This window comes from Brienomyrus brachyistius, chromosome 15 (assembly GCF_023856365.1).
Source record: "Brienomyrus brachyistius isolate T26 chromosome 15, BBRACH_0.4, whole genome shotgun sequence".
Classification (NCBI taxonomy): domain Eukaryota; kingdom Metazoa; phylum Chordata; class Actinopteri; order Osteoglossiformes; family Mormyridae; genus Brienomyrus; species Brienomyrus brachyistius.
Genome location: NC_064547.1, coordinates 23,538,836 through 23,565,353, shown reverse-complemented (window position 1 = coordinate 23,565,353; position 26,518 = coordinate 23,538,836). Strand labels below are relative to the sequence as shown.

The 26,518-nt window shown below is 41.3% G+C and overlaps 1 protein-coding gene across 1 annotated transcript; it reads left to right on the top strand.

The window, feature by feature from the left end:
* Positions 1–2,256: 2,256 nt before the first annotated feature.
* Positions 2,257–9,719, top strand: LOC125709370 (uncharacterized). The gene is made up of 7 exons (XM_048977693.1): positions 2,257–2,466; positions 6,824–6,993; positions 7,559–7,751; positions 8,070–8,161; positions 8,345–8,409; positions 9,048–9,165; positions 9,561–9,719. Exons 1-7 carry the CDS (start codon positions 2,352–2,354, stop codon positions 9,717–9,719), a joined length of 912 nt encoding a protein of 303 aa, XP_048833650.1. The 5' UTR covers positions 2,257–2,351.
* The last annotated feature ends 16,799 nt before the right edge of the window (positions 9,720–26,518 follow it).

Below are 26,518 nucleotides of genomic sequence, written 5' to 3'. Positions count from 1 at the left end.
AGTTTTGTGTATCTTTCACCAGGTTATGCATCATTGTATACTGGCATTGGATATTAGCAGCATTTCCAAACTTGGCGCTCTCACTCGAGAGGTCACACAGCCGTAATGCTGTGTTCACACAGGCATTGATCCATGAATAGGCTTTATTTACAGGGCTGGAAATTAAGCTCCCCCACTGCCTGAGGAAGGTAATTTAGATGAACAGCCAATACAAAGTACTGAGCATTAGCCCACTGGGTAGTTAAAAAATGCATTTCAGACCACAAAAAAAAAAAAACACACATCAAAAGCAAACAATTAGAAGAAATGTTGGCAAACTAGATCAAAAACCAATTTTAAAAACAAACTAGGTTTAATGAATCACTTGTTCCTTAACACCTATAATGTAGACTTAAAAACTTGAAATAGTGAAAGTCTTTCTGTGGCAGTACATTTTTACTGAACTATTCCAGGTGGCTAGTTGCCAGTTTCTTAAGATGCATCCCTACTGATACACCTGTAATATATACAATGCCTGGACAAAATAATGGACACATATAACAATAGATATCAAGTCTGACGCTAACCAAAACAAAGTGTCAAACTGTATGTAGAGGAAATTGGACCATTCTTCAAGTAGTCAAGCCTCTAATTCCTAGTGAGCAGAAGGAGATACAAATCTTTCTCATAATCTTTGCTCCAGAACATCTCATAAAAGCATGATGATGTTTGATGATTTGGTGATTAGGGTGATTAGGTTTACGATTTTGATTGCCCCTACAGAAAACATTGCTTTGGCTTGTGTGTATACATTCCGTGTGTGTATTTTATTTTGCAAGGTGACACTATGCAATCATCATGTATACTAGACCTATACTCTACCTGTACAGCCTAAATAGCCAACATAGTTAACCCTAATACATGTACACTGCATTAGCACCCCAAAAGTAAAATAGTAGACATAAAAATAACCATTAAAAAGTATAGTAAATAATGTACATAAATGCTAAACACAGATGTTTATAATTGCTATCAAATATTATACGTATTATAAGTCAGATATGTACTGTACGGGCGTACCATTATACAGCTGGCAGTGCATTCTCTTTGTTTACATCAGCTACACTGTTAGACAAAAGTATGAGTTTGTAGCTTTGAGGGTACAGTTATTAGTCACTGGGCTGTACCCTCAAGGGTCTGCCAATTATACCCTTAGATACAGGTAAATGTACCTTTTGAGCTATAGAACTGGACTCTTAGGAACATTTTTGTACCATTTGAGGTACACTAATGTTGTTTGTCTCTTGGGGAACAAAGCTGTGTCCTTTTTTCTGACAGTGTACACACAGTTCCCTAATGCCACTTCTGTCTGCCGCATCACATTATCAGTGAGGATTTTCCAACTCTGTTTTAACCTTTTGGGACCTGGGACGTATATGCAGTTGGACGCTGTGCTGTAGGACGTTAAGCAATGCTTAAATGTATTCTTGTATTCAATCTTCCATATTTGAAGATTATTTGATCTGTGTATGAGAAAACACAGGTTTACAGAGCGTAAAATAGACTGTTCTCTCATCACTCCAGCCTTGGAAGTGTAGGCTATATTTTCAGGGGTTTTAGTTGATATAAATACTGTGTTTCAACAGTATATAGCTCCACATTATTGAATGTTGCTATTCAATAGGTTTCGCTGCTTTGTTAAAAAGCAAAGCGGTTTATAGAGAGGCTGTTTCTCCAAGCTATCATGACTGGATTCTAACTACAGCATGATATGGGCAGATTTCAGGGGGCAGCTGAGATGCCCAGAGCAGAATTTCAGACCTCATTCTCTGGTCCAAAAGTGCCTTATTGGTGGTGACCATTGAGCTGATGGTGCCCTGGGGGAGATGATAGCTGAAACACCCACCAGTAGAGGGTGGCAGCAAGCCATTTCCTTCGATGATTCTGGTGAGCGCTAAAGTATCACTGAAGAAAACGGCAACATATGTTGGCTGTGGCAGGCAGAGACAGCACTCTAATGAAGCTGAGCTAAGAGGGTAGGTTCAAGGATTATGTCTAGGGCTAATTTGCTGTCAGAGATGTTGATCCATCCGACATAAATCAAGGTTAACCATGGCTGGGTCTCCCGGGAGATATGTGTCCAATGTTGAAAGATTTAAAACAGCCATGGACCTTTGGTTACACATTAATCCTGTTCATATGTAATTCCAAAGTCTGAATGGGCTTCCCCCACGGTCCAAAAACGTGTGGTTAGGCAACATGGCAACTGTAAAAACAGTTTATGCGTACCCTGTAATTGCCTGCCTCTCTGGGATAAGCCCCTGCTGTACTGCAAACCTGTACTAGAGAAGTTTGTATGCATTGGTGGATTTATGGGGAAGGAAGGAACCGGTGCATTGCCCTGCTGGGAGACCATGTGGAAAAGTGATTTTTATGTTCATATGATAATTGTTATGTTCATTTGCTCTCAGTTACCAGTATTAAAGGGTAAGTTGACTTAAATTAATGTTTCTCCCTTGTAACATTTTTAAATGCCAGCTTTATGTTTCAGACAGTATGCTAATCAGTATTAGAGGCTGGCAACTTCATCTAAAAAATTAACAAGATTCCCCATAATGCCAAAGTAGGGTTTGCACTAAAATCCCCCTACAACACAGGTAACACACATTTAGTTGCATTAACATATTTTCTGAACCAATTTTACGGTAGAAAAAAATATCCTTCTGTGTGTGCAGATTGGCTGCTCGTTTAAGTTCGGCTTTACTGAGAGCGTAGTCCAGGTCCCTGATGATGTCCTCCTCATCCTCCAGTCCCACTGACAGGCGGATGAGTGTGTCGCTGATGCCCAGAAGGACCCGCTCACCCTCAGACACTGAGGCGTGCGTCATGATCGCACTGAAAACACATATGAGCAGGGAAAAGCTTAAGAGCATCCTCTGGAACAACAGCAATTGGATTTAAAAAGGTTTCAACATGTCCTGTGAGCGATAGGAGAAACAACATGTTTTTCAAAAGGACTGAATGTTTTCCTTTTCTGGTGTCTAACAGGGATTGGTTAATGGCTCAGAATAGCAGCCTCTTCAGTCTTTTAGAGAATACTTTGGTTGCATTTGTATGACATTATATCATCATCAATATATAATAATTCTAGGATCACAGTGTCTACAGGACATAAGAAGACTGCAGTGCCGGGTTTTATCTTATTCTGACAAACACATCAGCAAACATTTTCAAGCATTTTAAGCATATCTAGACTATTCTTGTTTTCTATGCATAATATACAGTAATATCTGCAATGAGATGCAGTACTTGGCACGCAACTGGAAGATGGATAGAAAAGGGTGTTGGCACAAATACTTTAGTTGGCACAAGTTCCCCCGTAAATGAAAAAAGTCCCTTATTTTTGTGTGTGGGGCTTAAATGTTCTTCCTGAGTTGGCATGAGCTTCCTCCCACAATTTATAAATGCGCAGCTGGGTGAGCGTGTGGTTTTTGTTGCAGAGGTGTTATGGGAGATTGTTGCCTGTGTGGACCCTCAAGTGGCCATTTGTGTTACTGCAGTTTTGAGTGGGCCATCCCTGTTCAGCAACCGTTTTAAAATCAGCAGTCACGTGACTATAATATGTACCTTATAATTAGACTCACAGGGACAAAAATCCTTTTAATGTTGAATTTGAGCCATCTGGCACACGGGGCAATTTCCTGATGTCCTAATGGACATGTAACTTATTCTAATGTGTAATAGGCTCTATGCAGGCAATGGATGTGACGTGCTTTCGGTTTGCAGGATCAGTAGCAAAATTGCGCTGAAGAGTTGCGAATATTAAATAAATAAATAAATAACGATTAAGAAAGGTACGAATCCTTTTTGTCATTAAGTATTTTAATAAAAACATATTTTTTACTATCCCAGGGTTGCGAACTCACGCAACTGGCATGGTAGGCTTTCTGACTCACGCCCATGCAAGAAATCTTACGGCAAATCGATATTATTCCATTATAAAACTTTAATTAGATGCATCAAAGGTGTTGGGGTAGTCTGCAAACCCTATAGACTATTTACAAGTTAATAAAACTGTTATATATATGTAAATGCATGTGAAGACTTGTATCGATGGAAAGCTCATGCCAGCCAGCTGACCAAAGTTGGTGACACCGATTATCCTTAAAACACTGCACAATAAAGTACTTTTAAAAAATATTGCTTAAAAACAATTTTTATAAGTGACCGAGGTTTAGTCGAGAAAACAATTAATGTACAGGAAAATTTTACGTGGCAGAATAAGGTTATACCAAAAGGGAACCAATGCAAAAGGAATGCACTTATTCAGAGCTGACTGGAAAACCTGTTCGCGCACTATTTTTTGGTTTTCCACCCATATATTTGCATGTCGATAAATAATGTATGGTGACGGGGTTATTTCAAATTCATCATTGCTGCCATTGATCAGCTGTGTTCCACTATCCTTTCATGTTGTGTCAAAAGGTATGAGAACTATTAGCTGTGAATTACTTGGATGAGTCTTTTAAACTCAAGCTTTTCTATGCCTGTGAATTTGGCGTCAGACTTAGATTTAAAAGTTACTCATTATCACAGACGTGGCATGAAGCCAGGACGCTTGCTTTCAGTAGTGAAAAGCCTGCATCAGTTGATTAACCACTATTAGATATCTCTTTAAATAGCAAGATAGTTATTACAGTAACACGCATTTAATAGACGGATGGATGCACTCACTACAGTTGGCCAATATGCGTCTTTTTGGCTCGTGTTCTATTATATTCGTGACTGAAATGTTTAGATATTCAAAAATATATTAAAGGATTGTAAAATACATTTTATTCAGCCTTAAATTTCATTTACTTCAATATAGATCTCACGCTACATTAATAATGACCACGTTTTTCCCGTGAAGCGTGGAATCCTCAACATTCTTTCGCGCTGTTGTGCTTCCTGTGTGCGAAGCATTGTGGGATATTGAGGACGTAGTGGAACATAATGGTCCACTGCCCCTTAGCCCATGCTGCATCTCAAACATGGTCTCGGAAACACGCAGACAAAGGCGGGATGGTGAAGCGGAGTATGTAGGGACCGGTTAGGGATTGGGCTAGAGAGTCGGGTGACGCATCAGCAGAAGTTTTCCAGCGCTTGGTGGTCACGTGGTCCACGTAGATTTCGGATAGTTCCGGGAAGTGCTTCGTGGGGATATACATTCATTACAAAGGGACAGAACAGCGATTTTTGGTAATTGTCAATAAATATATTATTTTACTGTATTTATATAGCACACCGACATGTGTAAGTAGTTATATCAATATGTTTATTAAAAAGTGAAATTCGGTGCTGTTAAGAGCTAGGGTTACTACCTTGTTGACATATTTTAGGCTTACGTTAGCTAAAGAGCGTGGTGCAGTGTTTCCAACTTTGGTCAGCTGGCTGGCGTGGGATTATCAGTTCGAGGCAAGGCTACACACTTATTTACATGTATGTAATGATTTTAACTTGTAAATGGTCTCTAGGGTTTGTAAATTACCCCAACGCTTTTGATGTAGCTAATTTTAGTTCTATTTACTGTAAGATTTCTTGCGTGAGCGTGAGAGTCTGAAAGCCTGAGTGTCACGCCAGATGCGTGGAAGTTGGTAGCCCTGATTGGTTGGCTTTGTATACTTAAAACAATGTTATGTATGGTAGTCAAGAGCAATCATATCATGACGTTTATTGATATGTTTAGAGGTAGGGGAAGGGATGCTTCAAAATCCAGGTCAGATTAATGTTCTACCATTTCTTTAATTCATGGTGGTTTCAGTGATCCCGTGGTAACTAAGGGCCTTGGTAATCTTAGTGACTTAATTACTAGTGATCTGTATGAGCCGGCTCCTTTTCGTGATTCATTTGATGTGTGTGCTGTGCTTACCAATCTCATGTGGTTCATTTAGTTTTGAAGCATTGCCAAACGGTTCAGGTAAAAAATATCGTAATTTATAATATTTGTTTCATTTTTCTGAAGGCTAATTCCTTAAAATGAAGATCTTTTCAGACATTAATCACAATTTCAGTGTCAGCCTTCAGTTTTTAGAGCAATTTCATCCAGAAAGGGCCGTTGTATACGGGTTTTGACTGCAGCTCCTTAATTAGAGGACTGATTGACTGAAGAGTCCTCATACCTGGGACTGAACAGCTGACGTAAAGGTTAATTAATTTTTTAAATATTCATGTATTTGTGTATGGCGGTCTTCAAATCAAGTGTATATTTAAACCCTTGTAGAAAAAAGTGTTTTCAAGAAAGAGGGCTTAAATTTCACAGTGCTAAAACATGTTTACTTGGAGATATTGAAGCTTCAAGATGGATTAGCTTTACTTATTAGGAAATGTGTTTTCCCTTGGAATTTTGGCGCTATCAATGACCCATTGTTTATGAACAGAAAAAAATAATGTTATGTTTTGAGAGCAGTGTCATAAACTGAGAAAAAGGTGTCTGTTGGTATACATAGTGGAGTGAAATGCTTTTTTTTGTTGTATCTGCTATATTTTGCCCATTCAATAGATGGAGGCATAATTTATTTTTGTCTTCATTTTGGTCTAGACTTCTGTGTGAAATAAAGAGAATTTTTATAAAAAAAAAATTCACCTTACATTATTTTAATAGGTGTTTGTGATATCTCATATGTTGTTTTGATTTAAAACTGAACATTTAGGGCAATACATAGAACATCTCATGTATCACTATTCTGCCTAAAAATACTGAGATATTGTTTTTGGTCCATGTACCCCTTCCCTACTCAGAAACACGAAGGGCATCTAATGCAGTATGTCTGTACCCTTTCCTCCATGATGTCCTTGCATATAGTCTCCACCATGGTTTGCTGTGCGGCATGGGGATGCTCCAATCGCTCAGAGAAAGGAGTAAAGATGTACGGTTTCCCCAGTGACACGAAGAGGAGAAAAAAATGGTTGGCTCAAGTCAGCAGGAGAAATTTCACTATAACTAATGATTACAACAACAAAAAACTATGTCAGGTAATCGTATTCAAACACTGCATTCACACTTTTTCACAAACACCACATTGGGAAACTTAATGTTTAGTTTATTAAACAATAAAGAACAGGGAAAGACATGCAAAATCCAGAGGGTTAAGACTCGGGGTGTAAGGTGAGGATGATGTCTAACTGCAGAAGGTATTCAAGCTCCATTGAATTCCCCCGAGGCTCCTCTGCTGTTAGAGTGTGAGAGAGGGAGAGAAAGACAGAGAGTTAGAGTTAGGTACAATTGATTTGGGAAATAAGATGTAGTCTTTGTTCCTCAGCTTAAGTTCACAACTTCATTAGTTGTGAATCACAACTTATGATTATCAGCAACTTTTGCTGCAGATGTTTAACAAAGAATGACAAGCGACATTAGTTACTGATGTGTTATGAATTTATATGAATATGTTCTTGGTTGTCTTTCACGTATTGAGAAAGGTATACATGTCCAGTACGTATAAGTGTGCTCCCTAATGCTGTGCATTTGACTACTATAGAATATTTTGTGTGTAGACAAAACTGAGTTGTGCGTTAGAATTAAACGTAAGTCTTTCTGCAGGAACATTTTCATGCAGACCAGTTTGTGAAGACCAGAAAGGGCAAGACTAGACTGAGAGCAGATGCTATTCCCACCATCTTTGTGCATCGCCGTGTGGTCAAGAAGAGGGCCCCTATACCACAATGCACCTCTCTACTTGTAAATTTAAAGCACATAGCTGTTGAGCACAGCTATAGTGTCAAAGGTAGCACAGGTATAATAAGTATGACCTCTTAATTCACCACTCCTGACCTGTAACATCATTGGTCATCACCACTCCTGACCTGTAACATCAATGGTCATCATCCTGCAGCACTTCTGACATGCAGCATTACTGAAATATGGACTCTTAAATTAACTTATTTATTGGCAATGGTATACATATTCAGCATGATTACTTATCTAATTATCATAAATGTTTAAGATTCCTTATGTGATGTGGCAGTAAAATACACAATTACTTTGATTCCTTATTTCTGGCTTTTTTGAAACGTACCTTGTTGTGTTTTCAATCTCTTCATGGTCCACTCAGCATACCTGAGCAACAGCAGCACTGATGCTTCATCACCTACCAATCCTGCAGCATCACTGTTCCTCCACCCCGCAACACCCAGTGCTCCTACAGTAGGTTAATAATTTATATGTACAAGAATACTTATACAGAAACAGAATACATGTTCAGCCTGGTTACTCATATAAAGCAGTAGTATCGTACTTTTAGTATGATTGCAGTTTAGCCTAATTTGATTCATTTTTCAAAATTGATGTCCTATTTTAAATTTACCTTGTGTTTTCAATCGGACTTAGGTGCTCCAGCTTCCCTTGGATGCCGTGAATCCAAAATTAACTGAGCTGCATCATAACGCAGAAAGGTAAGTCCCACAAATACTCACCCTGTAAGTTACGTTTTCCTATACTGTTTATTACTGTGTGGAAGTATCAAATGTACACTCTAAATCCATATCAAGAGCAATATCGCAAAAATAGCTGTCTTCCTTGTTATTGTGTGATTCCCGCTCGTACTCAAAAATGTACACCTCAATTTCACTCCTTCTACCCACCACTGTATAATCATGATCCGCCTTTGTTGTAAAAGGAAAAAATTATGCTAGTCTCTGTACGTGGCTATGAACCGGACAAATGGTAAGTACTTTATTGTATGTATGGCATATTCCCATTTAGAGATGTATATTTGCCTCCAACAGGCAGAAATAGAAGGGTTAAAATGATATTGCGATTTGATCATTACTGCCAGTAAACAGTTTAATTTTTGACCTTTTAGTGTTTTAATATGGGCTAATTTAAGAGAATCATTGATTGGAGTTTAGATAACACTATAGAGGGTTGGCACCTGGCTTCACAGTAGATGGAAGTTACTGTGGTTACACCCACTGAGAGTGGCAGTGAGTAGCTTTCAGCTCGGATGCTGCAGAAACATCTGAAATGGGAAAGAAATGCTACACGACTGTATAAATCGATTTAACAAGACATTGGGGCTATTATTTTACAGGCTGCCGAAAACTGAAGAAAATGAATGGATTGCTGTAATCCACGGAGACACCTGGAATCCAGGCTCCGAATTGTGGATTTCCAGTTGTCATTCCATGTCAAGTATGTTGGATTTTTGGGTGAAATCATACTATACTGTATTGACTGAATTAAATAGCATCATCCATTTATAGTCTGTGTCAGCATTTATTAAAAGCAACCATGATGAGCTTTGTGTTCTACAAGTGTGGAATGGTTAGATAGTGTTAGCTAGCCAAGACAAACCCAGTTTTCCTTATAAGGAGCTACTTACTGTAAAATATGTTGACATTTTATTTATCATTAGCCTTATGGGTGGCGGAATCACACTCCTAGGCTACTTTCATAGTCCTGTTTTGTAGAGTACCCCAGGTACACAAGTTAAATGTTCTGCAGTAGTGATGAAAAAAGTAATGATGAACCTATGTGTATTTCTTGTGTGGCAATGTAAGTTAGTTAATATTGCATTACTAGTAAAACATTTTCTTTCTTTTAGGAAAAAAGAGAGATGATCCCCTACACCCTGACTTTGTGCCAAGTCTTTTCAGTTTCACCTCCACGACTGATCAAACTTGGGCTGTCAACAACCTGGAAAGACGTGTACAATCTCAAGAAGTTCCTGAGAAAAAACATGCCAGCGCATGTAAAGAGCTAGCGGCCACTGCTCTCCTGAACCTGCATCAAAGTCCTGCCTCCCAAGCGGAGGTACAGGTTGCAGACGTCCAAAGCCCTGAGGTCCAGACCGAGGAGAAACGCAGTGACATCATCTCATTACATGAACAGGTCGAATCTTTAAGCACCGAATGTCAGTCACTGAGAGACAAAGTTCACAAATTAGAAAGCGAGTTGAAGTTTTGTCCTTTGGACGCTTCACTGTTTGATGACGACAAAATGAAATATTTCACCGGACTACCCAATTTACAGACTTTCATGTTATTGTATAGCGATGTATCATCAATTCCTCCTGCTACTGCAGAACAGTCCCTCAAGCCTACTTGGGAACTTCTCCTTACACTGATGAAACTGCGCCTGAATCTGTCTGAGGAATTTTTAGGTCACCTCTTTGGGATTAATCAGTCAACAGTATCTAGAATCTTTCTCCATTGGATACATGTCATGGCAAACCAGCTTCAGCCCCTAATATTGTGGCCAAAAAGAGAAGACCTAAGACACAGCTTACCAATATGTCTTCAGACATTTTTTAAGAACTGTGTAAGCATAATTGACTGCTTTGAGGTGTTCATAGAGTGTCCTTCAGATTTAAAAGCTCAAGATCAAACATGGAGCATCTACAAACAACACAACACTGTAAAGTTCCTTGTTTCAATCACCCCACAGGGTACCATCTCCTTTGTGTCAAAGGCCTGGGGTGGACGTTTCACAGACAAACACCTTACGAAATACAGTGGCTTCCTTGACCAGCTCCTGCCAGGGGACTTGGTACTGGCTGAACGGGATTTCACGATGGAGGATAGCGTTGGCTTGTTTTGTGCAGAATTAGTAACACCTCCATCCATGCAAGGGAAGAAACGGCTTAGCCGCAGAGATATTAAATCTGCTGGAGAAATTTCTCTTGTGAGAAATCATGTTAAAAGAGTGATTGGAGTGTTGAGGCAGAAATATACAATTCTAGGATCAACTCTGCCTGTAAACCTCCTTAGAGTGGAACAAAATGGTAAAGTGGAGGATAGCCTTATTGACAAGATTGTGTTAACATGTTGTGCTCTGTGTAATCTCTCTCAAACCGTAGTGCCTTCTGACTGATGGGGTCAATATTACTTGGTCTAAAATGCTTTTCAAATAGCCCATGTTATCTTGATTGTTTATACTAAAGATGTCAGGCTATAACAGAATTTTCAACCTTGATTTTCATGAATAATACACAGTGGGGAAAAATGGTCAGTCTAAAAGGGGATTTTTAACCATAGACATGATGTTCATCAATAAAATTCATTAGAATGTACATTTTGTAAATATTTTGTGCTATATTTAGTTATTTCACAGTAATGTATTAAGCCCAATATTTTATATGGATATATTTCGTATAAAATATAAAGACAACATGCAAAAGACTGTAAAACCTTGGTTTTAGAACAGCAATGTGAAGGTTTCACGGAATGGGAATAGACTGAATCCCTAATTGCATTTTATCGTCTAGTAAAAAGATGTTTCATTCTATGAAAAGTGTCCTGAATTACTCCTTTAAATGTGAACTGGAAACATATAGATCCAGCCACCTCAGTTTTCCCCTCCAAGCCGGCTGCCTGCCAAAAGCTAACCAAAGGGAGTAACCCCCCTCCTCCTGGGGGTGTGCCTAAATTCTCATCTAAACCCGCCCATTTATTCACTTGCAGGGAGTTACCATGAAATGGTGCTTTCTTTAGAAAAACACATTTTAGTTGTGGTCACAAGTTTACAGATGTAGCCACTTGAATTTTCCCCTGTTTCCATGAAGGGACCTTGGCTGGTCCTTGGCTGGTCCTTGGCTGGTCCTTGGCTGGCCCCTGCTGGGTCCTGGGTGGGACCTTGAGTATAATGAGATCCCCCACGATGATGTAATGAACAAGGGGGCCGGCATGATCCTCCCCTTACCTCTCTGTGTGTAAAGTACTTGCAATGATTTATTCATCCACCAGGGAGAGCAGTGACTATGAAAGCTGAAGTGACTTATCTTGACTTCACTACAAAAAATAAAAATCTGAGCAAGTATAATTTTCTTATATTTAGACAAAATTCCAATTTCATTAATAAACGGACTACACTGCAATAAATGGCCTGTGAAATTTAAGAAATTGTTTCTGTTGTGAGGCAAAGATGGCCTAAACCTATCAAAATGTGTTTTTCATGAAATTAGAATTGTGCAGTACAATAATTACAGAGCTAAACAAAGTAATAAGATTGATATTGTCGAGCAATGAGGTACAGTGTGGTATATGACAATTAAACAGATTTTAAGCCTTTGAGCTTGTTTGGCACATGATGAAATACTTCAACTGCAAGGAGGCCAAACCAGGTACAAAACAGCAGCGTGTCCAAGCAATAGAGTTATTTTGGGAGAGGAGAGTGACCCAAGATGTGTGTAACAGACTGATTACAGGCCTGAACAAAGTAATACGGCTGATTGTGGAGAATAAAGGTGGACAGAGTGGAAAATGAAAAATAAAAAAACATGGTTCTGTACTGTGCTTGAATAAAACACACATTCCTTAGTGTGTTCTGCCTGGCTAACAGTCTGAAAGGCTGCTGATGGCTGCATATTCACGGGGTGGGGGTGGGGGGCAGTCACAATGACGTGTGAATGTGTCATTAACTTCTCTGCTTGGCCACAATGAAAAGAGATATGTTTGCAGGGGATCAAGGTGAGGTTGTGTTCTTAACCTAAGAACACTGAACCAATGGTCAAGCAGGGTGGTGGTAGTATCATGCTGTTTTGCTGACAGTACTTTACGTCACTACATTGCACAAACAGGATGGAATGGTGAAGTAGCACTAAATAGATAGACTGGGAAGTTTTTGTCATAGTACCAGACTCAAAAAGAGGAACGTAAAAGAAACATAGCATAATAAGTATTTACTGTAACCCTTTGGAGTCTGAAGTCTGAAGCCTTTCACCCACTTTCATAGTCTGACATGCCTTGACATTTTACAGTTTTTCTGAATTGCTAAAACACATTTCCTAAAATCTCCTCTCCTTTAATCAAACCACTAAGCTCAAACCCTAAAATTCAAGCTAAACAAAAACACTGCCAGTCAAAATAGTTGTTGGCATGTAAATTAGAAACTGTAAGACTATAATAAAAAAAATAAAAGTATGGTCGTCTACCAAACATTTTTGTATACTGTACAGTTATGACTGATAACTAATATGTAACATTTGCCGTATTCAGTACTCCAGAAAAGTTAGTGTAAAGGACAAAGCCAAAAAATAAACAGATGAAAGGCATATTACAGTAAAATGTTGTGCAACTGCCAAGCCAGAGTCACAGAAAGAAAGAATCCTCTGTGAAACCCATTTGTACCTTGACGTCGAAATTCAGCTCCTATTCACCTATGGCACTTATTCTATGTTCTAGTCACTCTTTGGCTTCTTCAAATGTTTAGAAATGTGTGTGAACAGTTTTGAGTCATTGTGTTTAAATGACTACTGTGTGCTGGCTGCGCTTAACTTCTGCGGTCTGTGTTTTCTATTTTGCATCAAAGTTCACCATAGCGCAAAATGAATGAGAATGTGTTTTGAGTTTTGCAAAAAGGGTGACTGAGATCTGCAAATTGTGTCTAACTAGGTGAGCATGGTTTAAAGTTTTGCCAAGTGACTGATTCAATAAATGACATTTGGCAATCGGCAGTTTTGTTCCCAAAATGATTTCTAATATTTCAGCAATTCAGAAAAACTGTAAAATATTTGACTATCTAAAACACATTTATCCTAACGTGCTACAAATGCTTTTATTCAGCACAAACTCAGCACCAATAATCTGAAATCATTTTGAATGTGATTATTTTATTACTTTGTTAAAATCTACTTTAAACACACACTTTTCAATAACCTATTTTCAGTGGTGCTGACAAATTGTAAAAAATCACATTATAAACATTTATAGCCAAGACTTTTGAGCTCTGAAGCTTATAGACATAGGGGCTGGATACACAAAGGTGAATGAGACATTCAAAGAATTGTGTGAGGTTTGATTACTAAAGTGTTACAACTTTGAAGTGACTTTGGAGTCACCAGACCTTTGCATACTGTCATTGGTCCATCAGTCTGGAATGTTTGTCACTGCTCCTCACACTAATCAGTTTGGAAAGTCAGTGGGAATTTTACAGTTTTTCTTTTTCAATTGCTAAGACAGATACTGCAATACTGAAGTTGCTTTCTCAAAACTCTTCATACAGTCACCACAACATTAGCTTATGTGGGCTAAACTGTTAAGCATTTTTCTTTGCTTTCATACAAAATGCAATCAATAACTAAATGCTTCAAAAATCATGGATTCCTGTCTCACTCACAACATTAAATTTTCAGAGGCCATTTTTCACATAAGTACATACTGACCCTAAAACTGCTAATAAAACAGTCAAAACTGAAATATGTTATTTTGCTAAATTACCATCAAGACCCTTTCTAAAATAGATTGTAAAAACCACATAAAATAAACAAATTATGTCAATTGACACAAGATCAAACAATGAATGCTGCATGCCAAGATATTTCTTCAAAGCAATGCCAAGGATGGATCATGTATGTGAAGAGATAGTACCGTAGATTCTACTCTGTCTTAGCAATTTAAAAAAACTGTAAGAAAACACACAATACCAGCCTTTTTAGAGTTTATAACATGCAACAGATTAAACGTTGATGTATAAAATGTGCAATCACATTATTTTACAGGAATAATACAAAACTATAAATGAATATTAGAACAACAAATTAGTTAGCTGTTAGTTGCTGAGCTATTAATTAAGTTCTCCTCAAATGAACTTGATGGGCCGAATGGCCTCCTCTCGTTTGTAAATTTCTTGATTCCTGATCAGGATTCCAAGCTTCAAAACAGTTGTGGGTTATGCTGAAAAGCCAGGTCCGTGCCAGGAACCCAACTAGTCTAAATGAACTAGAAATTCTGCGAGGCTTGCTAATGGCTACCAAAAGATTCTGGTTGATACCCGTTGTACTTGTGACCACAACTAAAATGTGTTTTTGTAAAGTGAGCGCTATCTCATGGTAACACCCTGCAAGTGAATAAATGGCCGGTTTTAGACGAGAATTTAGGCACACCCCCCAGAAGGAGGAGGGTCAGTCCCTTTGGCTGGCTTTTGGCAGGCAGCCGGCTTGGAGGAGAAAATTGAGGTGGCTGCATCTGCAGACCTTACATTGTGCACTGGGGCACAGTCATGCTGGAACAGAAAAGGCCCCTCCCCCTAAACCGCTCCCACAAAGTTGGAAACACAGAATTGTCCAAAATGTCTTGGTATACTGAAGCATTAAGAGTTCCCTTCAATAGAACTAAGGATCTTATCCCTCCTCCACCAAGTTTTACATTTGACATAATGCAATCAGGCAGGTAAGGTTCTCCTGGCATCTTCCAAACCCAGACTCATCCATCAGACTGCCAGACAAAGCCGCAAACTTTGTCACTCCACTGCTCCAGTGTTGGTACGCTTTACCCCACTTCTTTCTCCAGAATTTCATGTTTGATTTCACTGAGCATTTCAGTATGACTCATTCTTTCAAAAATGGTAAGAAGGTATTTGCTCATCTTAAAAATTTAGGATCAGAAATTATATTTCTCCAAGAAACACACCTTACAAATCAGGACCACGTGAAGCTAAAAAAACAATGGGTCAGGTCAATCTTTCATTCTAATTTTAATGCCAAGGCAAGAGGAATGGCGATTTTGATACATAAAAGAATTCTTTTTACACCCTCTAGTATTCAATTTGACCCACAAGGTTGCTTTATTATAGTCTCTGCTCAGCTTTATAATACTCTGGTGGTATTAGTTAATGTCAATGCTCCCAACTGGGACGATATGGAAAGGCTTATATGGAAAATACCTGATTTGAATTCTCAACATTTCATTTTAGAGAGATTTTAACTGTGTTATGAACCGTTTTTTGGATCGGTCTAGTCTTAAAACACAAACTCTCACTAAAAGAGATACCAAGCTCTCAGATTTTCTAGATTGTGCTACATGTATAGGTCCCTGAACCCCAGTATGAAAGTTTTCTCATTTTTTTTCCAATGTACACCATTTATGTTCAAGAATTGACTATTTTTTTATAGATAAAAATTGCTTGGCTCTTTGGAAAAGGTGGAATACTCTACCATTGTAATATCTGATCATGCCCCAGTACTGCTGGATCTCTCTTTTAAGGATATATATGCTATTCGCCCTCAGTGGTGTTTTAACACCGCGCTATTATCAGATGAAACATTCAGACAGAATCTTGGAATTCAATAAGACTGAGTGTACCTCTCCATCCCTGCTATGGGAGATTCTTAAGGCAGTACTTAGTGGTGAAATATTAGTGTACTCATCATATCTCCATAAAAAAGAAGGAGAGAGCAGCAGCACCTGGTGGAGACCATAAGTAACAAAGATCACCAATATTCGGGCTCACCCAGTTCAGCCCTTTAAAAAGAGAAGATAGATCTCCAAGCACGATACAATTTAATCACAACAACCGAAACAGAACCTCTCAGTATGTGGTCACGGGAATTTTTTATGAACATGGAGAAAAAGCTGGTAGGCTGTTAGCTCACCAACTTAAATCCAAACCAGATGTACAACTTATATCACAAATCGAGGACCCATCAGGTGTACAGACTGCAGATCCTCTAAAAATACATGACATCTTTAAAAGTTATTATTTTAATTTATACCTGTGCACCTCATGGTGCCCCTGGCCCGAGTATTTTAGCCCTGTGCACCTCATAGCGCCCCGGGCCCAGAGTATTTTAGCCCTGTGCACCTCATGGCGCCCCTGGCCCAGAGTATTTTAGCCCTGTGGACCTCATGGTACCCCTGGCCCAAGTATTTTAGCCCTGTGCACCTCATGGCACCCCTGGCCCAGAGTATTTTAGCCCTGTGCACCTCATGGCGCCCCTGGCCCAGAGTATTTTAGCCCTGTGCACCTCATGGCGCCCCTGGCCCAGAGTATTTTAGCCCTGTGCACCTCATGGCGCCCCTGGCCCAGAGTATTTTAGCCCTGTGCACCTCATTGTGCCCCTGGCCCAGAATATTTTAGCCCTGTGCACCTAATGGTGCCTCTGGCCCAAGTATTTTAGCCCTGTGCACCTCATGACGCCCCTGGCCCGAGTATTTTAGCCCTGTGCACCTCATGGCACCCCTGGCCCAGAGTATTTTAGCCTTGTGCACCTCATGGCGCCCCTGGCCCAGAGTATTTTAGCCCTGTGCATCTCATGGCACCCCTGGCCCAGAGTATTTTAGCCCTGTGCACCTCATGGCACCCCTGGCCCAGAGTATTTTAGCCTTGTGCACCTCATGGCGCCCCTGGCCCAGAGTATTTTAGCCCTGTGCACCTCATGGCGCCCCTGGCCCGAGTATTTTAGCCCTGTGCACCTCATGGCACCCCTGGCCCAGAGTATTTTAGCCTTGTGCACCTCATGGCGCCCCTGGCCCAGAGTATTTTAGCCCTGTGCACCTCATGGCGCCCCTGGCCCGAGTATTTTAGCCCTGTGCACCTCATGGCACCCCTGGCCCAGAGTATTTTAGCCTTGTGCACCTCATGGCGCCCCTGGCCCAGAGTATTTTAGCCCTGTGCATCTCATGGCACCCCTGGCCCAGAGTATTTTAGCCTTGTGCACCTCATGGCGCCCCTGGCCCAGAGTATTTTAGCCTTGTGCACCTCATGGCGCCCCTGGCCCAGAGTATTTTAGCCCTGTGCACCTCATGGTGCCCCTGGCCCAGAGTATTTTAGCCCTGTGCACCTCATGGCGCCCCTGGCCCAGAGTATTTTAGCCCTGTGCACCTCATGGCGCCCCTGGCCCAGTGTATTTTAACCCTGTGCACCTCATGGCACCCCTGGCCCAGAGTATTTTAGCCCTGTGCACCTCATGGCGCCCCTGGCCCAGAGTATTTTAGCCCTGTGCACCTCATGGCGCCCCTGGCCCAGAGTATTTTAGCCCTGTGCACTCCTTTATCTAGGGGTATGAGACAGGGTTGCCCACTTAGCCCACTTTTATTTATACTGGCAATAGAACCACTATCCCTGGCCCTAAAAGCTGCACCCATGATACAAGGAATAAACAGGCGGAGAATTGAACATGAGCTATCACTTTATGCAGATAATACATTACTCTTTATTTCAGACCCTCTTTTAAGTATTAACAAGGTCCTTACACAGTTACAAGCTTTTGGGTTAATCTCGGGCTATAAACTTAATCTATCAAAAGTGAATGTTTACCTGTGAATGATCATAGCGGAGACTCGAACCCGGGTCCCAGAGGTGTGAGGCAACAGTGCTAACCACTGCACCACCATGCCGCCCCCTTTATGCTATTTCATTGTATAAAAAGAAACTTACTGTACTGTACAATAAAGTTTTTCACCACTGCTTCTCCCTCAGCTCCCACTGTTTGCTAGCACATGCATCTTTGGATTTCTTAGTGCAACCTGTGCTTTATTTTTTTCGTGAAATGTAAGTGCAGTATCTGTTTATTGAGTGCTGTGGTTTAATATGTACATTATTATTTCAGTACTGTGTATACTGTCCTTAATGTCTTGCCTCTCTCGTATAACTTGAGATACGCCCAAATTGACTTGCAACAAGTGGTCCTGGTTCCAAATGCGGAAGCCGATGGATACCTGTATTTTATATGCTGTAGTGTGCTGGGTGTCAGACATTGCAATGCACCTTGCTTTGATTTTGACCCGTTAGATCAGAGGGAGGTAATCTTATCCAGAAAGGGCCGCTGTGTATGATGGTTTTCACTGCAACTATCTGAACAGCGACCCTAACGGTTATCCCAATACCTTGATCTTGCTAGCATATTTAAATGTGAACCTATTCAGGAATAGAGTAGTGAAGTCATTCAGAGGAGGACAGATGATTATCAGAGGGAACAAAGGGGCTGGGTACTTGTCAGTATCCAGTAGAACCACCAGACTCCTACACTGAATGGTTCTGGATGTGGCACAGACGCTAATCCCTCTGTATTAGGGGATCCGTCTCCAGTTTGTACTCTTCCAGTTAATAGGTAGATTATCAGACAGATTTTTGCCCTAGTCCAGTACTCATTGACAGCCTAATACACCGTTTTTCAGTTTCTCTTGATAGTCAATACATGTCACAGGATGTACATTACTCTGATGGGCAGGCCCTCTTACATATGATGGAAACACTACAACAACTTAAGAATAAAGGTCAGAAGAGTGAAATACATATAATGAGTGTGTAGCTCAGCAGACTAAGACTCTGTGGCTGTGATCAGAAGGTCGACAGTTCGTGCTCAGAATTGGCAGAATAGCCACATGTCCACAGGCTTTTGAACAATACCTGAAAACCCTGGGGGGCTCAAGGTAGCAGTGTCTTCACTGTGACCCCCAAGCTTGTTCTTGCCTTTATAGAGAGTAAGATGGGGCAAATTATTAATCCCATGGGGCCTCAGCAGAATTACAAACCAGTACAAGGAAAATAGTTGTTAATTTTGCATACTACCTTCTGCTGGCCTTATGAGAATATTCAGATTATCATTTTTCCCCATAATTGCAATTTTAACATTAAATTTATGATTTTACCATGGTCCTGTGGCCGCTTTATATGGTAATTATTGATGAAAACATTTTTGGAAAGTGAAACAATATTAAAATTGCTTTATTGCGTAAAAAAAACTGTTTTTATTTAGTAAAATAATGTTTTTTCGCTCTTTATACTGCCGTCTTGTGGCAAAATTTAGTACTGCAGTTTGAAAATAATTAAATGATTTCTTCCCGAAATTGCAATACCTACTTTTGGCCACGAGATGGCAGCAAGAAAATAGAAAAATTATTTTCCCACGGTCTACTAGCAGCTTTGTGTGGTAATTGTTTATATTAAAAATACATTGGACCAAGTCACATTATTTTAATGAAGAAATAACATGAAAAAGCTGCTAGTAGACCGTGGGAAAATAATTTTTAACTTTTCTTGCTGCCATCTCGTGGCCAAAAGTAGGTATTGCAGTTTGAAAAGAAATGATTTCTTGCCGAAATTGCAATACCTACTTTTGGCCACGAGATGGCAGCAAGAAAAGTTAAAAATTATTTTCCCACGGTCTACTAGCAGCTTTGTGTGGTAATTGTTTGTATTAAAAATACATTGGACCAAGTTAAATTATTTTAATGAAGAAATAACATCAAAAAGCTGCTAGTAGACCGTGGGAAAATAATTTTTAACTTTTCTTGCTGCCATCTCGTGGCCAAAAGTAGGTATTGCAATTTCGGAAAGAAATCATTTCTTTTCAAACTGCAATACCTACTTTTGGCCACGAGATGGCAGCAAGAAAATAGAAAAAATATTTTCCCACGGTCTACTAGCAGCTTTGTGTGGTAATTGCTTGTATTAAAAATACATTGGACCAAGACAAATTATTTTAATGAAGAAATAACATCAAAAAGCTGCTAGTAGACCGTGGGAAAATAATTTTTAACTTTTCTTCCTGCCATCTCGTGGCCAAAAGTAGGTATTGCAATTTCGGCAAGAAATCATTTCTTTTCAAACTGCAATACCTACTTTTGGCCACGAGATGGCAGCAAGAAAAGTTAAAAATTATTTTCCCACGGTCTACTAGCAGCTTTGTGTGGTAATTGTTTGTATTAAAAATACATTGGACCAAGTCAAATTATTTTAATGAAGAAATAACATCAAAAAGCTGCTAGTAGACCGTGGGAAAATAATTTTTAACTTTTCTTGCTGCCATCTCGTGGCCAAAAGTAGGTATTGCAATTTCGGCAAGAAATCATTTCTTTTCAAACTGCAATACCTACTTTTGGCCACGAGATGGCAGCAAGAAAAGTTAAAAATTATTTTCCCACGGTCTACTAGCAGCTTTTTCATGTTATTTCTTCATTAAAATAATTTGACTTGGTCCAATGTATTTTTAATATAAACAATTACCACACAAAGCTGCTAGTAGACCGTGGGAAAATAATTTTTCTATTTTCTTGCTGCCATCTCGTGGCCAAAAGTAGGTATTGCAATTTCGGCAAGAAATCATTTCTTTTCAAACTGCAATACCTACTTTTGGCCACGAGATGGCAGCAAGAAAATAGAAAAAATATTTTCCCACGGTCTACTAGCAGCTTTGTGTGGTAATTGCTTGTATTAAAAATACATTGGACCAAGACAAATTATTTTAATGAAGAAATAACATCAAAAAGCTGCTAGTAGACCGTGGGAAAATAATTTTTAACTTTTCTTCCTGCCATCTCGTGGCCAAAAGTAGGTATTGCAATTTCGGCAAGAAATCATTTCTTTTCAAACTGCAATACCTACTTTTGGCCACGAGATGGCAGCAAGAAAAGTTAAAAATTATTTTCCCACGGTCTACTAGCAGCTTTGTGTGGTAATTGTTTGTATTAAAAATACATTGGACCAAGTCAAATTATTTTAATGAAGAAATAACATCAAAAAGCTGCTAGTAGACCGTGGGAAAATAATTTTTAACTTTTCTTGCTGCCATCTCGTGGCCAAAAGTAGGTATTGCAATTTCGGCAAGAAATCATTTCTTTTCAAACTGCAATACCTACTTTTGGCCACGAGATGGCAGCAAGAAAAGTTAAAAATTATTTTCCCACGGTCTACTAGCAGCTTTTTCATGTTATTTCTTCATTAAAATAATTTGACTTGGTCCAATGTATTTTTAATATAAACAATTACCACACAAAGCTGCTAGTAGACCGTGGGAAAATAATTTTTCTATTTTCTTGCTGCCATCTCGTGGCCAAAAGTAGGTATTGCAATTTCGGCAAGAAATCATTTAATTATTTTCAAACTGCAGTACTAAATTTTGCCACAAGACGGCAGTATAAAGAGCGAAAAAACATTATTTTACTAAATAAAAACAGTTTTTTTTACGCAATAAAGCAATTTTAATATTGTTTCACTTTCCAAAAATGTTTTCATCAATAATTACCATATAAAGCGGCCACAGGACCATGGTAAAATCATAAATTTAATGTTAAAATTGCAATTATGGGGAAAAATGATAATCTGAATATTCTCATAAGGCCAGCAGAAGGTAGTATGCAAAATTAACAACTATTTTCCTTGTACTGGTTTGTAATTCTGCTGAGGCCCCATGGGATTAATAATTTGCCCCATCTTACTCTCTATAAAGGCAAGAACAAGCTTGGGGGTCACAGTGAAGACACTGCTACCTTGAGCCCCCCAGGGTTTTCAGGTATTGTTCAAAAGCCTGTGGACATGTGGCTATTCTGCCAATTCTGAGCACGAACTGTCGACCTTCTGATCACAGCCACAGAGTCTTAGTCTGCTGAGCTACACACTCATTATATGTATTTCACTCTTCTGACCTTTATTCTTAAGTTGTTGTAGTGTTTCCATCATATGTAAGAGGGCCTGCCCATCAGAGTAATGTACATCCTGTGACATGTATTGACTATCAAGAGAAACTGAAAAACGATGTATTAGGCTGTCAATGAGTACTGGACTAGGGCAAAAATCTGTCTGATAATCTACCTATTAACTGGAAGAGTACAAACTGGAGACGGATCCCCTAATACAGAGGGATTAGCGTCTGTGCCACATCCAGAACCATTCAGTGTAGGAGAATGGTGGTTCTACTGGATACTGACAAGTACCCAGCCCCTTTGTTCCCTCTGATAATCATCAGTCCTCCTCTGAATGACTTCACCACTCTATTCCTGAATAGGTTCACATTTAAATATGCTAGCAAGATCAAGGTATTGGGATAACCGTTAGGGTCGCTGTTCAGATAGTTGCAGTGAAAACCATCATACACAGCGGCCCTTTCTGGATAAGATTACCTCCCTCTGATCTAACGGGTCAAAATCAAAGCAAGGTGCATTGCAATGTCTGACACCCAGCACACTACATCATATAAAATACAGGTATCCATCGGCTTCCGCATTTGGAACCAGGACCACTTGTTGCAAGTCAATTTGGGCGTATCTCAAGTTATACGAGAGAGGCAAGACATTAAGGACAGTATACACAGTACTGAAATAATAATGTACATATTAAACCACAGCACTCAATAAACAGATACTGCACTTACATTTCACAAAAAAAAATAAAGCACAGGTTGCACTAAGAAATCCAAAGATGCATGTGCTAGCAAACAGTGGGAGCTGAGGGAGAAGCAGTGGTGAAAAACTTTATTGTACAGTACAGTAAGTTTCTTTTTATACAATGAAATAGCATAAAGGGGGCGGCATGGTGGTGCAGTGGTTAGCACTGTTGCTTCACACCTCTGGGACCCGGGTTCGAGTCTCCGCTATGATCATTCACAGGTAAACATTCACTTTTGATAGATTAAGTTTATAGCCCGAGATTAACCCAAAAGCTTGTAACTGTGTAAGGACCTTGTTAATACTTAAAAGAGGGTCTGAAATATAGAGTAATGTATTATCTGCATAAAGTGATAGCTCATGTTCAATTCTCCGCCTGTTTATTCCTTGTATCATGGGTGCAGCTTTTAGGGCCAGGGATAGTGGTTCTATTGCCAGTATAAATAAAAGTGGGCTAAGTGGGCAACCCTGTCTCATACCCCTAGATAAAGGAGTGCACAGGGCTAAAATACTCTGGGCCAGGGGCGCCATGAGGTGCACAGGGCTAAAATACTCTGGGCCAGGGGCGCCATGAGGTGCACAGGGCTAAAATACTCTGGGCCAGGGGTGCCATGAGGTGCACAGGGTTAAAATACACTGGGCCAGGGGCGCCATGAGGTGCACAGGGCTAAAATTCTCTGGGCCAGGGGCGCCATGAGGTGCACAGGGCTAAAATACTCTGGGCCAGGGGCGCCATGAGGTGCACAGGGCTAAAATACTCTGGGCCAGGGGCGCCATGAGGTGCACAGGGCTAAAATACTCTGGGCTAGGGGCGCCATGAGGTGCACAGAGCTAAAATACTCTGGGCTAGGGGCGCCATGAGGTGCACAGGGCTAAAATACTCTGGGCCAGGGGTGCCATGAGGTGCACAGGGCTAAAATACTCTGGGCCAGGGGCGCCATGAGGTGCACAAGGCTAAAATACTCTGGGCCAGGGGTGCCATGAGGTGCACAGGGCTAAAATACTCGGGCCAGGGGTGCCATTAGGTGCACAGGGCTAAAATACTTGGGCCAGAGGCACCATTAGGTGCACAGGGCTAAAATATTCTGGGCCAGGGGCGCAATGAGGTGCACAGGGCTAAAATACTCTGGGCCAGGGGCGCCATGAGGTGCACAGGGCTAAAATACTCTGGGCTAGGGGCGCCATGAGGTGCACAGGGCTAAAATACTCTGGGCCAGGGGTGCCATGAGGTGCACAGGGCTAAAATACTCTGGGCCAGGGGCGCCATGAGGTGCACAAGGCTAAAATACTCTGGGCCAGGGGCGCCATGAGGTGCACAAGGCTAAAATACTCTGGGCCAGGGGTGCCATGAGATGCACAGGGCTAAAATACTCTGGGCCAGGGGCGCCATGAGGTGCACAAGGCTAAAATACTCTGGGCCAGGGGTGCCATGAGGTGCACAGGGCTAAAATACTTGGGCCAGGGGTGCCATTAGGTGCACAGGGCTAAAATACTTGGGCCAGAGGCACCATTAGGTGCACAGGGCTAAAATATTCTGGGCCAGGGGCGCAATGAGGTGCACAGGGCTAAAATACTCTGGGCCAGGGGCGCCATGAGGTGCACAGGGCTAAAATACTCTGGGCCAGGGGCGCCATGAGGTGCACAGGGCTAAAATACTCTGGGCCAGGGGCGCCATGAGGTGCACAGGGCTAAAATACTCTGGGCCAGGGGCGCCATGAGGTGCACAGGGCTAAAATACTCTGGGCCAGGGGTGCCATGAGGTGCACAGGGCTAAAATACTTGGGCAAGGGGTACCATGAGGTCCACAGGGCTAAAATACTCTGGGCCAGGGGCGCCATGAGGTGCACAAGGCTAAAATACTCTGGGCCAGGGGCGCCATGAGGTGCACAAGGCTAAAATACTCTGGGCCAGGGGTGCCATGAGGTGCACAGGGCTAAAATACTCGGGCCAGGGGCGCCATTAGGTGCACAGGGCTAAAATACTTGGGCCAGAGGCACCATGAGGTGCACAGGGCTAAAATATTCTGGGCCAGGGGCGCAATGAGGTGTACAGGGCTAAAATACTCTGGGCCAGGGGCGCCATGAGGTGTACAGGGCTAAAATACTCTGGGCCAGGGGAGCCATGAGGTGCACAGGGCTAAAATACTCTGGGCCAGGGGCGCCATGAGGTGCACAGGGCTAAAATTCTTGGGCCAGGGGCGCCATGAGGTGCACAGGGCTAAAATACTCTGGGCCAGGGGCGCCATGAGGTGCACAGGGCTAAAATACTCTGGGCCAGGGGCGCCATGAGGTGCACAGGGCTAAAATACTCTGGGCCAGGGGCGCCATGAGGTGCACAGGGCTAAAATACTCTGGGCCAGGGGCGCCATGAGGTGCACAGGGCTAAAATACTCTGGGCCAGGGGCGCCCTCCATGAGGTGCACAGGGCTAAAATACTCTGGGCCAGGGGCACCCTCCATGAGGTGCACAGGGCTAAAATACTCTGGGCCAGGGGCGCCCTCCATGAGGTGCACAGGGCTAAAATACTCTGGGCCAGGGGCGCCATGAGGTCCACAGGGCTAAAATACTCTGGGCCAGGGGCGCCATGAGGTGCACAGGGCTAAAATACTCGGGCCAGGGGCGCCATGAGGTGCACAGGGCTAAAATACTCTGGGCCAGGGGCGCCATGAGGTGCACAGGGCTAAAATACTCTGGGCCAGGGGTGCCATGAGGTGCACAGGGCTAAAATACTCTGGGTCAGGGGCGCTATGAGGTGCACAGGGCTAAAATACTCGGGCCAGGGGCGCCATGAGGTGCACAGGTATAAATTAAAATAATAACTTTTAAAGATGTCCTGTATTTTTAGAGGATCTGCAGTCTGTACACCTGATGGGTCCTCGATTTGTCATATAAGTTGTACATCTGGTTTGGATTTAAGTTGGTGAGCTAACAGCCTACCAGCTTTTTCTCCATGTTCATAAAAAATCCCCGTGACCACATAGTTTAAATTGTATCGTGCTTGGAGATCTATCTTCTCTTTTTAAAGGGCTGGACTGGGTGAGCACGAATATTGGTGATCTTTGTTACTTATGGTCTCCACCAGCTGCTGCTGCTCTCTCCTTCTTTTTTTAATGGAGATATGATGAGTACACTAATATTTCACCTCTAAGTACTGCCTTAAGAATCTCCCATAGCAGGGATGGAGAGGTACACTCAGTCTTATTGAATTCCAAGAATCTGTCTGAATGTTTCATCTGATAATAGCGCAGTGTTAAAACACCACTGAGGGTGAATAGCATTTATATCCTTATAAGAGAGATCCAGCAGTACTGCAGCATGATCATATATTACGATATTGTGACTGCCCCCCACCCCCACCCCGTGAATATGCAGCCATCAGCAGCCTTTCAGACTGTTAGCCAGGCAGAACACACTAAGGAATGTGTCTGTTTTATTCAAGCACAATACAGAACCATGTTTTTTTTATTTTATTTTATTTTTCATTTTCCACTCTGTCCACCTTTATTCTCCACAATCAACCTTATTGCTTTGTTTAGGCCTGTAATTAGTCTGTTACACACATCTTTGGTCACTCTTCTGTCCCAAAATAACTCTATTGCTTGGACACACTGCTGTTTTGTACCTGGCTTGACCTCCTTGCAGATGAAGTATTTCATCATGTTCCAAACAAGCTCCATGGGCTG

What these genes read in the sequence shown, in the direction of transcription:
- LOC125709370 (XM_048977693.1), top strand. Translation starts at nt 2,352, where the DNA reads ATGGGGAAGGAAGGAACCGGTGCATTGCCCTGCTGGGAGACCATGTGG. An exon ending in TCAGTTACCAGTATTAAAGG is followed by an intron (nt 2,467 to 6,823) that starts GTAAGTTGACTT and finishes CCTTGCATATAG; the next exon opens with TCTCCACCATGGTTTGCTGT. An exon ending in ACAACAAAAAACTATGTCAG is followed by an intron (nt 6,994 to 7,558) that starts GTAATCGTATTC and finishes GTCTTTCTGCAG; the next exon opens with GAACATTTTCATGCAGACCA.